The sequence below is a fragment of the Stegostoma tigrinum genome, chromosome 2 (genome assembly GCF_030684315.1).
Source record: "Stegostoma tigrinum isolate sSteTig4 chromosome 2, sSteTig4.hap1, whole genome shotgun sequence".
In the NCBI taxonomy this organism is placed as follows: domain Eukaryota; kingdom Metazoa; phylum Chordata; class Chondrichthyes; order Orectolobiformes; family Stegostomatidae; genus Stegostoma; species Stegostoma tigrinum.
This window is the reverse complement of record NC_081355.1, coordinates 70,173,135-70,190,918: the sequence shown is the minus strand read 5'-3', so window position 1 is coordinate 70,190,918 and position 17,784 is coordinate 70,173,135. Positions and strand designations below refer to the sequence as shown.

General features: G+C 39.7%; 1 protein-coding gene across 4 annotated transcripts in view; it reads left to right on the top strand.

Moving 5' to 3' along the window:
- The window catches only part of crppa (CDP-L-ribitol pyrophosphorylase A), a 262,350-nt gene that overhangs the window by 15,305 nt on the left and 229,261 nt on the right, over nt 1-17,784 (top strand). For all 4 annotated transcript variants that reach the window (XR_009443129.1, XM_048559491.2, XM_048559486.2 and 1 more), the window contains exon 2: nt 35-314. Coding sequence is in view for 3 of the 4 variants with exons in the window: in XM_048559491.2 (XP_048415448.2) it covers nt 35-314 (280 nt within the window). In the remaining variant the exon portion in view is untranslated. The remainder of the gene's footprint in view (nt 1-34; nt 315-17,784) is intronic.

Here is a 17,784-nt window from a genome sequence, read left to right as displayed (position 1 = left end):
TTGCTTCTTGATACATTTTATTTTTCTTTTGCAGAGTTCACTGGATAAAAGACATTGTCGTGGTGGTGTCAAAACAGAACTTTGAATTGATGAATTTAATTATCGAGCGTTATGGGCATTCGAGAACAACAGTTGTTGAGGGTGCATTCACACGTCACAAGTCCATTTTCAATGGGCTAAAAGCATTTGTGGAAAATCAACCTGGTAGATCTTGGCTGCAGAAACCTGAGGTGGTGATTATCCATGATGCAGTGAGACCTTTTGTAGAGGAAAATATGTTGTTCCGCGTGGCCACAGCTGCGAAGAAATATGGGGTATGTAAGAATATTATGATTCCAATGATAGGAACCAGAGGCCATTCATTTCTTCAAGCTGATTCCAATTGTGAATTAAATCTTGGTTAATCTATACCTAAACTCGACTTACAGCCTTGGGTCTGGGGAATGTTAATTTTGATATTATCAATTGTCCTCAACTCAGCAGGTTTGGGACGGTTGGGGGACCAAGAATAGGACATCCGTTATTGTCACATGTATTTAAGTACAGAAATAAAGGAGTAGTGTGAAATGTTTACAGCAGGAAAAATATTGAGTTTTCCACAATCCTTTGAGTGAAATAGGCTTCCTGACATCAATCCCTGTCTGACTTCACTCTAATTTTAAAGTACAGCCTTATCGTTCTGAACTCCCCTACCTCTCTTTAGCTACCTTATCAACTCCTTCACAAAGACATTTACTCAGGGAAACATTCATTGTGTGAATTATATGGGCACTTCCTGTCCCCTGTGAGTTCCTATTTATTTTCAGCCCTGAAGGCAGTGAGTATTATGCGGTCGTAATCCAGTTAGTCTTCTGTCAGTTTTCCCACTAGTCATTCCTCACATGTCAACACAGACCTTGAATACTAACGGGTTATTTGATTGTGTGAATTGTTACAACAAAACTGGCTTCTATCTTTCTTCATCATTCGCATTTTCCATGATGGTCTCAAATGATCATGAACTGTAACCTTGAATAAATCCCTCCTCCTAGAAATCATCAGCTACGATGCCAATCTTCACAACCTTATGGCAAGCCTGGGATCAAACCATCTGTTTTCATCAGACCAGAAATTAAGTCTCAAACCTTCTGATTCAGTGCAATTCCATAATGCTCGATCATTGGCTAATTGGCAGAGTTAGTGTCTTGTTTGAACACCAAGAATTTCGTAGCTAGTAACTTCAAGATGAGAGTTAACATTGCAGAAAAGAGTTAACACCTGAGACTAATCTATGTCAATAACAGGGCAACACAGTGGCTTAGTAGTTTACGCTACTCCCTCACAGCGCCAGGGACCTGGGTTTGATTTCACCCTTGGGTGTCTGTCTGTTTGTACATTCCCCTTGTCTCTGTGTTGGTTTGTTCTGGGTTCTCCGATTTCTGCCCACAGTCCAAAGATATGCTGATTAGATGGATTGGCCATGTTAAATTGCCCATAGTGTCCAGGGATGTGCAAGGTAGTTGGAGGGCATGGGAGAATGGAAGGTTACAGGGCTAGGGTAGGAGCATGAGTGTGGGTGGAAGGCTCCTCAGAGGGTTGATGTGAACTTGATAGGCTGAACAGACTGCTTCAATACTGTAGGGATTCTACGATTAAAAAAAAGCTTATGAAAGGTAGTTTACATTCAATAGAACGACCCTCAATTGTGAAGGGGTTCCTGCTGTAACTTCAGTGGAAGATCTGTGGAACCCTGAGAGGAATGACGTCAAAATGGCTATTCAGCTAATTGTCAGGATTCTATTAAAGATTTAGAATAGACGTTCAGGAACTCTGGACTAGTATACCCAGTGAAATATTATTTCTTATCAGTTAAGTGATCATCGTAAGTGATCATAAGTCAATTCTTTTGACTCAGATTTCTTCATGAACTATTTTGGGCTATGCATTTTAATCTTTTTTATAAGGTTGCCCTCATGACGCAGCAGTTTATATCCCAATAGATAACATGGAGAGCCCAGGTTTTGCTGAAATAAAAGATCTAACCTTGAGGTTCAGTGGTGATAAGTGACATTATTGCACTATATTACAGAGGGCAATAACTGACTAGTATTGCCAAACAAATATTCTATCTCGTGATCTTTCATATGCCTTTACCTAGAGATCAGGAGCATTGGGAGCTACATGGTGCTAATCTGAAGCACTGATAATCATAGATAAGTTGTTGTTACTTAATAGCATGGATCAACTTGGAGGTGATTGATCAAGATAGTAATCCCCAAAAAAATGAACTGAGCAACGTTGCACAAGATTAAAAACCAAAAGCACTGTGGATGCTGTAAATCAGGAACAAAAACAAAGTTGCTGGAAAAGCTCAGCAGGTCTGACAGCAATCGAGCATGATTATTTCAAGTGTCATCTGGTGGAGTATTTATACCAGTATACTAACTGTCATGTGCGGTGGACAATTTTTCTGGTTCAGAGTCATAACTTCCCTGTGCAGTCGGTTTTGCTATAATGCTATAGCTGTGTTTCTGTGCAACATTGCTTTATAGAAAAATTGCATTATGGAAATAATGTGGTCTATGGGAAGGGTGGAGTTAGGGGCAGACCACCGAAAAACATCACTCATGATCGCTCAAAAATCACTTAAAAGCCTGACACAAAGGATAGCACAGTTCAAATAAATGTTTTATTCATATCTAATAATGAAATATAAGTACATTTAACACCTTATCTTGAAAAAAATGTCAAGATGACTTGATGGGGGAGGAGGTTTTGAGGTTGTTGTGTTGTTAATGCAGGGGCTGAGGGTCGTCACCATCATCATCATCACCTTCAGGTGCAGTTGTGCAGGGTTTGGGCGAGAAATAGTTAATCCAGAAGAAGATGGCTGTGGTTCATTGTCTTCTGACTGATTCTTGGCAGTTGGCTTAACAAAGACATCCAGTTTTTGCTGCTCTGCTCTTTTTCTGATTTCATGGAGAAGCTGTTCATAGGGTTCCAAATAAGATCTTATTCCATTAATTGCGACCCTGCTGTGTTCTGCATTGTAATCATTGTTCTGTAAATGCTGCAACTGCTTCTCAATTTCCTTCAGGATAGAAGAAAAAACAGAAGTGGAAAGCTCTCGAGGTGCTTCACCCTGGACTTCAAATTCTTCAACTTCAGCTTCCACTTATCGCTCAGTGATAAGTTGTTGTAGATCAACTGTAGAGAGGTGTTCACTGTGGGACTCAAGCAGCTGTTCAACATTATCCATCCTACCAACCTCCGGATACAACGCATCATCCTCCGACACTTCCGCCATTTACAATCCGACCCCACCACCCAAGACATTTTTCCATCCCCACCCCTGTCTGCTTTCCGGAGAGACCACTCTCTCCGTGACTCCCTTGTTCGCTCCACACTGCCCTCCAACCCCACCACACCCGGCACCTTCCCCTGCAACCGCAGGAAATGCTACACTTGCCCCCACACCTCCTGCCTCACCCCTATCCCAGGCCCCAAGATGACATTCCACATTAAGCAGAGGTTCACCTGCACATCTGCCAATGTGGTATACTGCATCCACTGTACTCGGTGTGGCCTCCTCTACATTGGGGAAACCAAGCGGAGGCTTGGAGACCACTTTGCAGAACACCTCCGCTCAGTTCGCAACAAACAACTGCACCTCCCAGTCGCAAACCATTTCCACTCCCCCTCCCATTCTCTAGATGACATGTCCGTCATGGGCCTCCTGCAGTGCCACAATGATGCCACCCGAAGGTTGCAGGAACAGCAACTCATATTCCGCCTGGGAACCCTGCAGCCTAATGGTATCAATGTGGACTTCACCAGTTTCAAAATCTCCCCTTCCCCTACTGCATCCCTAAACCAGCCCAGGGTAGGGCAGTGGATGTTGTCTATAGGGGTTTTAGTTATGCTTTTGACAAGATCCCACATGGCAGGCTTGTCATGAATGTTAGGTGACACGGGATCCAGGGACAACCAGCTAACTGGATTCAAAATTGGCTCAATGGTAGGAAGCAGAGAGTGATGGTTGTAGGTGGTTTCTCGGACTGAAGGCCTGTGATGTAGTGATGAGCTTCAGGGGTTGGTGCTGGGACCTTTGCTATTTGTTATTTACGTAAATTATCTGGATGTGAATGTACAAGGCATGATTAGGAAGTTTGCGGAGAGGCAAAATTAGGAACTGACATTGATAGAGAGGAAGGTTATCAAAAATTACAGAGGGATGTTGACCAGATGGGAAGAGTCTGAGGACTGACAAACGCAATTCAATACAGATAAGTGTGAGGTGCTGCACTTTGGAAAGTCAAGCCAAGGTAGGACTTATACAGTAAATGGTAATGTCCTGAGGAGTGTTGTGGAACAGAGGGACCTAGAAGTACAAGTACGTAGTTTGCTGAAAGCTTTGTCACAGGTGGAAAGGGTAGTGGAGAAGGTCGAGGCATTGAGTATAGGAGTCGGAACCCTGTCTTACAGTTGTACAGGTTGTTGGTGAGGCTGCAGTTGGAGTATTGTGTACAGTTTTGGTTGCCCTGTTATAGGAAAGACAGAGCTAAACTGGAAAGTGTGCAAAGAAGATTTACAAGGAAGTCACCCAGACTAGTAGGGCTGAGTTAGAGGGAAAGGTTGACCAGGATAGGACTTTATGCCTGGGAATGTAGGAGAATGACCATATTGAGGTGTATAAAATCATGAGGGACATCGGTAGGATGAATGCATATAGTCTTTTTACCAGGGATGGGGAATTGAAGACTGGATGGCTTAGATTTAAGGTGAGAAGGGAAACATTTAAGAAGGACCTGCGGGGTGACTTCTTCATGCAGAGAGTGATGCGTATATGGAATGGGCTGCTTGACGAAGTGGTTGAGGCAGGTACAAAGCAGCATTTAAAAATCATTTAGATAGGTGCATTAGTGGGAAGGGTTTAGAGAGATATGGACCAAATGTGGGCAATTGAAACTAGCTGAGTGGGCACCTTAGTCATCATGGACCAATTTGGGCAGAAGGGCCTGATCCATGCTGTATTACTCTATGACTCTATCTAGCTTCTCTTCCAGTGTTATAGCCTTTATTTTACAATTGCTGGGAATTTCTTGCCAAAATTGTTGTCACTTTGTCCTCGCATATTTGTGGGTAACATGGCAGAATTGGCAAAACAAAAGGAGTACTGCACCTCTCACAGAAAGCGCGATGATTGTGTGACGCTGACATGGACAATCTTTTGATGCTAACATTGCGCATGCTCAGGACGAAGCCCGTGAAACGATCATGTGATGTCGACTCATACTCCTCTGCGTACTGATGGAATCATGTTACAGCCAACACAAGTTTGTGTTTTAGACATAGCAACCTCCTACTCGTCAGTCACTTTATAGCCAATCGTGGTTGCTGGAACACATGTTGTAGCAGAACTGCCTGTATTTTACTTGCTTGGAAAAATGACTCAGGAATGTAGAAATGCATATTTTGTGATTGGACCAGATATTCAGATTTTTAAAATATGCAGCTTATATGAACCAAAATAATACCAGCATAGATAGAGCTATTGGAACAAAAGCCCCATATTAGTGCTGTAAATTCTCTACATGGCTTCATGTAAAGGGAAGCAATGGAAAAGATTAATAGTCCACCAGTATTACCAGCTCTGATTATCAACCTCCAGTTCTGGGCGCCCTATTATAGGAAAGATGTGGATGCTTTGGAGAGGGTTCAGAGGAGGTTTACCAGGATGCTGCCTGGACTGGAGGGCTTATCTTATGAAGAGAGGTTGACTGAGCTCGGTCTCTTTTCATTGGAGAAAAGGAGGAGGAGAGGGGACCTAATTGAGGTATACAAGATAATGAGAGGCATAGATAGAGTTGATAGCCAGAGACTATTTCCCAGGGCAGAAATGGCTAGCACGAGGGGTCATAGTTTTAAGGTGGTTGGTGGAAAGTATAGAGGGGATGTCAGAGGCAGGTTCTTTACGCAGAGAGTTGTGAGAGCATGGAATGCGTTGCCAGCAGCAGTTGTGGAAGCAAGGTCATTGGGGTCATTTAAGAGACTGCTGGACATGTATATGGTCACAGAAATTTGAGGGTGCATACATGAGGATCAATGGTCGGCACAACATTGTGGGCTGAAGGGCCTGTTCTGTGCTGTACTGTTCTATGTTCTATGTTCTATGTTCTAATTGCCAGGATGTTGATGGTGCACTTGAAGCTGCATCCAGTTGGTCAGGTGAAGACGTCTGCTAAGAATTATTTTAAAAACACAAGTAATTAGTGTGCAATGAATAACCGCAGATCTGGGAAAAATGCAGCTTATTCTATTGATTATGTGGCATCTGTTTCCTGGAGGGAATATTGCATTAAACTTCTAATACAAATTTTTCAGCACAAGAAGGTTTTCTATTATTGAGTGTTGCTGGAATATGATGAGACAAGATGCTTTGGGATGATATCAAGGACTTTAGGAATGGGTTATTGATGTTCGCTGTATTATAGAACTGTGCCAGACAAAGAGAATATTTCACAGCAAGTGGCATATTGCTGTCTTGCAGTTAAAATTGTAATAACAAGAATCTTGGAAATAGATCACCTTGCTGTTTTCCTGGCTGTGGATGTTACTATGTGTTGAGAAATGAGAAGGGAAAAAATATACAAAGAAACCATTTTTCTCAGCTACAAATTGCAATATGGGACAGCAGTTGGGCATAATAGGACAAATTGAAAAATAAAGTTGGGATAATTTTTCACTGTTATTAGGGATGACACACTCATATGTACAAAGCCTAGCAAAACTGAGTTTTAAAGAAAAGCAGAAAATATTACAGTAAACTCATACAGTTTAATCAGCCCCATCTGGTCTTTTCAAATTGCTGTTTGTGGGAAGGTGTTGTGAGCAAGTCTGATGCCCACTTTCTTCTATTGGAGCAGGGATCCTCTTCAAAAGTACCCGTTTGGATCTCAAGCGTTTTGGGAAGTGTTCAGTTCTTCAAAGGTGTTTTATAAGCACAAATCTTTATCTTCTTCTTTAAGGCAAAATTTAAGAAGGGCTAATCAAATTACGTGAGTTTTTGAGAGAATATGCAAGAACAGTTGGTGACAAGACAGTTGGTAAACTGAGAGCAGATTTAAAATAATTGGCAAAAAAAATCAGAGAAATGAACAGACAGTTTTGAGTTGTTTTGGAAACCAATTCAATAATAACTCTCAAATGGGAATAAGATATAAAGTTGAAAAGAAAATAAATGCAGTGCTGTGGGAAAGAACGAGGGAGTGGGACCAACTGGGTGTCTCTTTCAAAGAGTAGACATGGCCTCCTTCTGCTCCACTATCATTCTTGGTGACTAACCAGAGACATTTGTGGAAGAGAGAATAGGACAAATTGTCCTTGACTATCCTCTGTCTTGACCAACATGACCCACAGGAAATAGTCCATTATTAGGTGTTTGATTCAGGAGAGAAAGGGTAATAGGAAATTTAGAGGAAGTGTAACTAATGGAGAAGATTAAAGAAATACATGTGCTGAGAGTGGAGGACCTTGGATTCTTTTCCTTTCAGAAAGGATGGTTAAAAGGAAACTTAATAGAGGGATTCAATCATGAACAATTCTTATGAAGGACATAAAGAGAAACTGTTCCAAATGACAGAAGCATCAGCAACTGGATAACATAGATGTATGAGAATTGGCAAAAGAACCAGAAAATTTATGGGGATTTTTTTAAAACAGTGAATTATTGTGCTGTGGAATGCAATGCCTGAAAAGGTGGTGGAAGCAGATTCAATAATAACGTTCAGAAGAGAATAGAAGAAAATATGAAGGAAAACTAAATACGTCACCTGCGTAAAAAGTATATACGGTTGGGATTAATTAACCAGCTTGCATGGAACCAGCACTGGTTCAATGGAATAAATAATTTCCATCTCTGAGTATCATTCTCTGAATCTATGATAGATTTTATGGTATTACTCAAAACTTATGACTTGCCTCTTCACCTAGTTATTAATAGGTAAGCTAAAGTTTCCATGTGCTCAAGGTGAAATATATTTCAGCTGTCATTGTTGTGCTGATAAAAGTCTACTAAAAAGTTGAATTTATTTTGATTAATCACAGTCATAGAAATGACATTGTGCAAGGAAGTCTGAATAATCAAGGATTCTGAATTATTCTATAAATTGAGTCAAATCTAATTATTTTCTCCCTATTCCTTCTTGCAGCTCTTTGTTGCTATCTCCTTGCCTGAGAGCATTAAGCCATCAAACTGCAGCACTTTACCCAAGCAGTTGTACAAATGCTGACAAGTTAGAGTATTTCACCATTTCACAACTTGATGAATAATGATTCCACCTAGTCATTCAATATTGGCCTAAAATTATGGAATAACATTCACTGGAGTCTTCTGCACCTTCACATGTGGAAGAGTTCCTCTCAAATGATATTGAATGGGAGGGAGCAGTATTGATTTTGCATTTTAGAGATGGGTGGTGATTAGGAAAAGGGTGCCTAGACATTGTTCCACTTGAGGCTGTAAGACTACATAATGTCCAAGCCAATGTCGGGGACTCTCTGTGTGACTCCCTCTGGACTGTGTGATGATTAACCTGCTTCTGATAGGATGAGGCATGGCCACAGATGGTGATGAGGATTCTGACAATTTTGCTGACATGATTCTGTGATTATAACTATGTGTCATTTGCTTGATAACTCTGCCATGTTGATTGGGCTCAGACATCCTTTGTCCTGTCTGATATTAATGCATATTGGTGCAACTCATGTCCTTTGATAAATTTTGTTGTGACAGTTTAGAAGCGAGTAACTTTACATGCCGCATTAGGTAAATAATTAATTGTGTATTATATTGGAAGGGTTCTTATAGCACAGTGATAACGTCTCTACCTTTGAGCCAGGAGGCCCAGATTCAAATTGCACCTATTCCAGTGGTGTATAATAAAATCTCTGAACAGGTTGATTAGAAAATAACCAGATGGGACTATATTTAATCCTTACTGGGTAGAGGTAGCAAGCTGGTTTTCCTGAAAAATATTGGTGCATCACTCATCTCTTAGCATTTCTTCTTTTAGGCCACAAATTACTAAATTATTGAACTCAGTTTCACAACTTGTCATGGTGGAATTTGAATTCTCTGTCTCTGGGTTGCTAGTCCAGTGTCATTGTCATAATGCCACTGTATCTCTGAGTGTGCCCATAGAGCTAATTAATTGATTGGAAAACATAGAAAGCATTTCAGTTTGATGCCTAACATTATTACATTAATGTTCACCCAAATGTAACCCAGGTTTGTGTTGGGATAGGCTGTAATCCATCTATTCAATTATAAGCCACAAGTAACTATATAATTACGATGAGGCATTTCTTGTCTGTGTCAAATGCTTGGTCTTTTTTTAAGTGACAGTTAACTAATCTTGAATGCCTATTATAAGGCCGTTTTGTTCCCTGTGAAAGTCTTGTTTTCTGCACTTCCATGGTGGCACATGCCATCTCATGCACTTCCTTTCACATGGCTAATAACAGCTTCCAAGTGTACTGTGGCTTTGCATTACGTTCTTATCTGTGCTGTTCAATTTTGTTCTTAATGTCAGTGAATTTGTTCTTGTCTTTGTGCAGTACTTTCTATTACTCCAACATTTATTCCAACAGTTTATTGGCATGTATGCATTATTAATCAATTTTTGTTTTGCTTCTGAATACTATTTGCCTCATGGTTAACTATCACATCTGTTTCTACTTCTACCTTCTTAATGTTATCCTCCTGTTGTGACTGATTTGGTCAAAACATATTTTTCTAACTCTTTTTGTTGGAAATCTGTGTTAGGCTATGTGACTGATTAAATATGCTGACTCAGGCAGATTTCTTTTACCCATCTTTCCCATATTAGCCATTTCACTATTTATTTTACTCTCCAACAATGCACTTTTAATTAGTACCCCATAAAGCTATTCTTCTTGTGTTAAAAATAAGTTCTTCTGGACTTCCCTCTTTAGTCCTAATTTTCTTACTTTCAGTTTGTATTGTCAGGTATCTTTTGCTCAAGTGAACAATTTGCCCAGATCAATTTGGTCAATCTCCTATAACAACCTTGAAGCCTGTATTGAAAGCAATGTCAGTGCACCTCAAGAGTAAAACAGTTTGAGACACTTTGTCAAAATAAGGTGCGATATAAATTAAAATATTGTTTTGTTAGTTTGTTCATGACCATGAGTTTCCCAGCCAAAGTGTTTGAGATAGCTCGTGAATTGTTCACTCATCTTTTATTTAATACAGAATATGAAAACAATGTGTTTTTACTGTACAGCTGGATGAACACAGCAGACCAAGCAGCATCAGAGGAGCAGGAAAGCTGACGTTATGGCCCGAAATGTCAGCTTTCCTGCTCCTCTGATACTGCTTGGCCTGCTGTGTTCGTCCAGCTCTACACCTTGTTATCTCAGATTCTCCAGCATCTGCAGTTCCTACCATCTCTGTTTTTACTGTCCATGCATTATATATAATGGCAATTAAAAAATATATATATTTTTAGATTTGGGTGAACATTTTTGCAGAAGACGGCTTAGGAATTGTGCAGAGCAACTCAGTAGCATCACTTTGTGTGTATTTTGCAAGGAAGGAAAATACTGTCTTCTCACGTTAAATTCTCATGAATTTAAAATTTGGGGCATTGATTTGCATGTCTTTCTCATGAACATTAATCAATTAAGGGTGCTATTTAATTAATAATCAAATCCTCATTCTCTAAGCTTAAGTCCAATATTACTATTCAAAGATATTGTGTATATATTGGCAAAAATGAGCTGCTCTTATAGTTTTATAATCTATTTTCAATGGTAGTTTCAATTCAGACAAGAAAGGATCAAGAAGCAACATGTTTCTAAAGCTAGGTAAGACTTTTGTGAGAGATGACAGGAATAATTAAGTACAGTGCTCTTGTGCAATGGGGAAATAATATGCAATGCCACAAAGTGGAGCTACACCAGTTTGACACTTCATTATAAGAGAGGATGGAAGCTATTTGGCACATTATAACTGCACCCTGATGGGTTCAAGCTCAATTCAAAACAAATTTCACTGCGTTCCTGTATCCCCATAATCCTGCGATCTTCCCACTGCAAAATTCTGTCTCAAAGCTGCAAAGACCCTGTCTCCATTTGGCAAAGTACTCCATGATCTAAGAGTTCTGCATGAAGATATTACTCCAAATCCCTCTTTGTGTTATTCTAGTAACAATTTCAAATTGATGATCACTGGTCATGGACTCTTCAACTATGTAATCATTACATAAAGATCTTTTATACTTCTAAATCTTATATTAAGTCTCCGATTTTGCCTTCTACCTTGGAGTTAAAATAGTCCCAGTATCTCATGTCTGACTCTTAACTGTAAGTTCTTATTCCAATATCTTTCCAGTGAGTTAAAGATGAATTCTGTATGGCTTTCATGTTCTTTTTCTATTTCTTTTTCATAGCATTTAATGATACATTAACCGAAAATTCAATATGACTGTTATCCTTATGTTTTAAGCCTTTGCCTATGTTCCCAAAAATGATTTTTAATCTATAGATATTTTCTAATTATCCTGTTCAGAGATGTTATGACAAACCTCTGAAGTAGGTGGGGCTTGAATCTGGGCCTGCTGGCTCAGAGGTACAGACACTATCACTGTACTACAAAAGCCCTAACTACTTGATCCATACGTTACCTTTACCTACCTGTATTTGCACTTATAGGAAGTTATGTACTTGATCTCTAATGTCCCAAAATTAAAACAGAATTAAAACAGCATGCTACAATCACTAACCCTACACTGACTAAAAAGTTGGGAGAACAGTTTGTCCAGGGAAAAAATAGCTGTCCTGCAGTCAATTGGCTGTTAATAGCTGGAAGGTGGGACTTCCCATTCCAAGGATGGGAAATCCCGCTTCAAAAGCTGTAAGTTTTTTATCTACCAGTGCAAGTAGCGGCTCCTGCTGGTACTTTGTTTGGTTGATAAAGAGGGGAGCTACAATGGAACAGAACTTTGCAAGTGTTTGAGGTTCAGTGAACATGATAAGGGCCTGAGTTTGAGAAGACATGAGACAAGACCAACTTGGGGTGCAGTGTGGATGGGTGAGGGTTGTGGTGGTGGTATCACCAGGGAAATGTATAGGCTGAACACTTGGCTTGGGCCTCTCCTGCTGCCAGCTAAATTCAAGTGGTAGTGGAGTGAGGACCTTAGGTGGGAAATTAATGGTCATTTAGGGATCTCAATTGGCTCAGTGGCAGCAGGCTGCTCAAAGTCACCCTGCCATTGGTATCTTTTCAATGACGGCTGGGCGTATGGGTAGATGCTAGGCAGACCACGTTGTGGCTTCAACAAACCTGCTATCTTCAAGTCCTTTGGGAGTGGGTGTATATTAAATCTACCGCTATGTTCCTTTATTCCTTTCAGCATGTTTCCATTAAGCATAAATCTATCTGCCCATTCCAATAATCCAATTATGACCTAAAGTATTTTATAGTTGTGTTTTTTTGTTTTCCAAATTCCACCCTGGGTAATGTTGAAGGAGATAGCCTCTCAGAAGAAACTAGAAATGGTAGTCAGATCTTGGGCACTAAGAATGAATCTTATGTTAAATAGATTTGTCAAGATTTAAAAGAATACTTGTTATGGGAGCTCTCCCATTAGGGGCACAGATAGGAGATTGTATGGCAGTGAGCATGAATCCAGGATAGTATGTTTTTTTCCTGGGGCCAGAGTTAAGGACCTCTCAGAATGTTTGAAGCATATTGTCGAAGGGGAAAGTGAGAAGCCAGAAGTTGTTGTACACATTGGTAGGAGCGATATAGTTAGAGAAAGGGCTAAGGCTTTGCAGCATGAATATAAGAGATTGGATAGAAGGTTAGAAAAAAAGCCTCAAAAGTAGTAATCTCTCGTTTACTCCTAGTGCCAAGTTCTAATGAAGGAAGAAATAAAAGGATCAGGCAGATAAATAAATGGCAGGGATTCCAATTCTTGGATCTTTGAGATTTTTTTCTGGCATAGAAAAGACATCTCCAAAAGGATGAGTTTCACCTGAACTGGAACGGGACTAATATCCTGACAGTGAGATTTGCTAGTTCGATTTCGGGAGCCTGTAAACTATTGGGAAAGTGTGGGAAATGAATTAAGTTAATTCGAAAAGACAGACAAGATCAAGTCAGAGAATGAGGTAACTCTGAAGAATTAAGCTGCATTTATTGACGTGCAAAGGGTTAGTAAGGCCGATAAACTCAGGGCATGTATCAGAACATGATACTGGGACATCATAAGTATTACCGAAACTTGTCTGAGGGAAGAATGGGACTGACAGCTGAGAGTTCTGGGTTAGATACTACAGGAAGGATAGAAACAGAGGCAAGGGGGGATTTTCAGATTGTAGGCCTGTGACCAGCAGTGTTCTGCAAGGATCTGTGCAGGGTCCATGTTTTTTTCCTCATTTATATGAATGATTTGGATGCAAGTATATGAGGTATGGTTAGTAAGTTTGCAGATGGCACCACAATTGGTGGTATAGTGGTCAGTGAAGAAGATTTTCTAAGATTACAAAGAGATCTTGATCAATTGGATCAATGGGTTGAGGAGTGGCAGATGGAGTTTAATTTGGATAAATGTGAGGAATTGCACTTTGGTAAAACAAACAAGGGCAAGACTTATACAGTTAATTGTAGGGCCCTGCGTAGTATTGTAAAACAGAGAGACCTAGGGGTTCAGATACCTAATTCTCTTAAATTTGCATCAAAGGTAGACAGGGTGGTTGACAGGGCATTTAGCTAACTTCCCTTCATTGCTCAGAACCTGGGGGGTAAGAGTTGAGACGTCACATTGAGGTTATAAAGGACATTAGTGAGGCCTCTTCTGGAGCACTGTGTGCAGTTCTGGGCGCCCTTAATAGGAAGGATATTATTAAACTGGAGGGGATTCAGAAAAGATTTACCAGCATGTTGCTGGGAATGGAGATTTTGCTTTATAAGGAGAGGTTGAATAGACTGGGATGTTTTTCACAGGAGTGTCGCAGGTTGAGTTGTGACCATATAAAGGTTTACAAAATTATTAGGGCCATAGATAAGGTGATTAGCAAAGATCTTTCTCTAAGGTGAGGAGTTCAAAGCTAGTGGGCATATTTTTAAGGTGAACGGAGAAAGATTTAAAAAGGACATAAAGTGCAACTTTTTTTTACGCAGAGAGTGGTTAGCGTGTGGGATGAACTGCCACAGGATGTGGTGGATCTGGGTACAGTTACAATGTTTAAAAGACATTCAGATAAGTGCATGAATAGGAAAGGTTAGGTAGAATATGGGCCAAGATCAGGCAGTTTAGTTTGGGAACATGTTTGCTGTGGACTGGTTGGACTGAAGGGTCGGTTTCTATGCTATGTGACTCTATGACTTTGTGTGGCATTGTTGTTTGACACCCTATGTCCAAATCATACATATATTAAAAACAAGAGTGGCTACAGTTTAGCACCATAAGGTATACTACTCGCAACTCTTAGTGAATTTCAACAAACAGTGTAGTCACTATCCCATTGTTTCCTATCTGTTGAACAGTCTTCCATCCATGCTGTTGTATTTCCTATATTGCACAATTTTGATTTAAGAAAACTCTCAAACATGATTTTCCTTTGACAAATCTATGGGAGTACATGCATCTGTAAATGTTCATGAATTGATTTAATATTGTGGGTCCCATTTTAAATTCAGTTGTTCAGGAAATCTGTAAGTTGTCTCCTTATGGGCTATTATCAGAATATTCTTGACTGAGGTCCATAAAGGAGCATTGCTGATGATGTAGCAACACGCCATCCATTTATTTTCTCTGAAGTCAGTGTGATCTGATGTGCAAGGTCCTATGTAAGGAAATGAAGAAGACTTCCGAAGATAAATGTACATCATTATCGCAGTCTATCACAATAAGATAAACATTGTTTGATTAATCAGAGCCCATTAAATTATTTTTGCATTGTGCGTACCTTGGATTTTAGCATTTTGTGTAGTTGAAGGCTAAAGATTTCTTAATGGCTTGGATATTGCTTAAATGCAGAATTATTCATAAATATAACATGTTTTTGATGCATCAAAGTTCATTGCATTTATATTGTTACAGAACTAAATAGATTGTCATCATGTAACTGGACTACCAATCAGGCAGTAGAAGACGGAGCCTTCTTCTGTTGTGTGTTCTTTTTATATCTACACAGAAACCATGCAGTGTAGCTCCTTCTCATGGCCTTGCAGAATGATACCCTCTGTGAAAACTTAGGGATTTAGCTTTGTTTGGCTTTGACTCTCAGATGTTAGGTCAAATAACTAAAGTTGGTGTTGATCTATTCTTCCATATAAAATCAAATACATTTATAAAGTAGTATCAGAGATAATGGGAACTGCAGATGCTGGAGAATTCCAAGATAATAAAATGTGAGGCTGGATGAACACAGCAGGCCAAGCAGCATCTCAGGAGTGCTCCTGAGATGCTGCTTGGCCTGCTGTGTTCATCCAGCCTCACATTTTATTACATTTATAAAGTAACTGTTGATAGAATGATTTGATAAATAAATAAGGAATAATGTTTGCGAGAGCCTTTCATTGTAGCGCCAAATATAATGCTGAGCGAGAAAAATGCAATGTTATTGGCACTGAAGACACACAGGATATGTAAAATATCAAACCAAAAGTAATACAGAACAGCTAATGACTTTAGTAAATGTTTCAGCATGTTCTTATACTCTAATTAGGACCCTCAAGCTGATGAAGGGACAAGTTAAGTACTTTGATCAGTTCTCTTTGGCATAAAACATGTAAGAACATTCATTCGATATTGAATTTGTATTACAAAATATATGGCAATGTACAGAACAAAATACAGAGGAATGGTTGTCAACATTCCATTATGGCTGCTAATCACTTGGATTTCGCAAGACTGCTTTTAAATCAGGGTGTGAATTGCTACAAACATACAGCAAATGTCCCAGAAATGTGCTTGAATATGTAGACTGTTTATATTTATTGGCTGTTCGTTATTTTGTGCCAATTCTATGTTGTATTTTAATTTTCAGATTACCTGTACCCTAGAAAACACTTATTTGAATAAAACTTAGTTTGCAAGTAAATAGTTTAGTTAAAAGCAAAATACTGCGGACGCTGGAAATGTGAAATAAAAACACACATACTGGAATATCACAGCAGGTCTGGCAGCTCACCTGTGGAGAGAGAAACAGAGTTAGCATTTCAAATCTGATATGACTTTTCAGTTACGAAGCATTGAAACCACAAAATGAAGTAGGAGACACTAGAGTTCTAAGTGCAGTAGACATCGTGGCAGTTCTGGGACAATTGGTGGAGACTGTACCAATGATCCTTGACTGAATGGAAACCCTTTTCTATTGATTCTATCAACTGAGTTATGATACGTCCTCCTCAATGTAATATGTGCACAGTCTATCGCAGCCAGGGGATGCCAGCCTTGTTGACAAAGCCTACTGCATAGGCTGCAGTGCTGACTGTTTCACAGGGAAATAAGATGAAACAGTATAATCTGACACAAATTGCAGTGGTAACAGTTTAGGTACATTTGTTGGCTGTGATTTGAGAGATCTCACACATATCCCCAATGGATCCCTGGAAGCAGCCAGTTGCATCAAAATTGAGTGTAGCCAATACCCTGATGGCCAGTAGGATAGAATGGTCACCCACCCCTTTAGGTCAAGATGAGGTTTTGATGTGTGGACTATTCTGGTGGAGGTCTTGCAGTATGGCCCATAAAAGATGTTCCTGAACATTGTTTTGTTATGCCCCTCCCTAATGGACCAAGCAAAAGAGACAGAGGATTGACAGCAATCATCTAAGGAGGAAGATCAGGGTTTTGCTGATGTGGACCATTCAACACAGCACGACAAGCCAATGCATCATTGAGTACAAAAAACAAGAAAGAATCTAATGGAAACCCACTTCTAGGATAAATGAACTCGGTTTGAACTTCTAAAGTTGAAAATTTTATTTGCAATATGGAAAACAGGCCCTGCTTATTGCATAGGCCGTGGATGCCCGATGGTTAAATTGTTGCAGTTTGTGAGGTGCCACATTTCCTGCACTATAACAATGGCTGCACTTCAAAAGTCTGGCACAGGCTGTAAGGCTTTGAGATTAGATTAGATTAGATTTCCTACAGTGTGGAAACAGGCCCTTCGGCCCAACAAGTCCATACTGCCCTTGAAGCATCCCACCCAGACCCATGCCCCTATAACCCCAGAACACTATGGGCAATTTAGCATGGCCAATCCACCTAATCTGCACATCTTTAGACTGTGGGTGTCCAATGCTTATGAAAAGTGCTATAGACTGCGAGTCTTTCCTGTTTTCCAACAGTGTCATGTAATTGTAGAATATGGTTACTATATCTGTGAAAAGAGCTTCTGAAATTCTCAACTTTATTATTATTTTGTGTATAAGACTACAATTTGTCAACAACAGACCAAGGGGAAGTTTGCCAATATAACATAAAAATGTTTAATCCGGTTGCATGTTGAGATCTTAAAATATAGTTTAAAAGAGTTAAAATAGTTCAAAACATTGTATTTGTAAATTTCTTAACCAGTTGCTCAAATTTCATATTGGGAATAGAGAAATAGATGGAATTGCAAGGAGTGGAAAACATTGGTCAAATGTGTGGATAGGAGTAGATATCCTTTAATAAGCATTTGCGAAGAAAGTATCAAAATGTTGCACCAGGCTACCATTTATTTTGACCTCACATGAGTCGACATCCTACGTTTGTTGGCCAC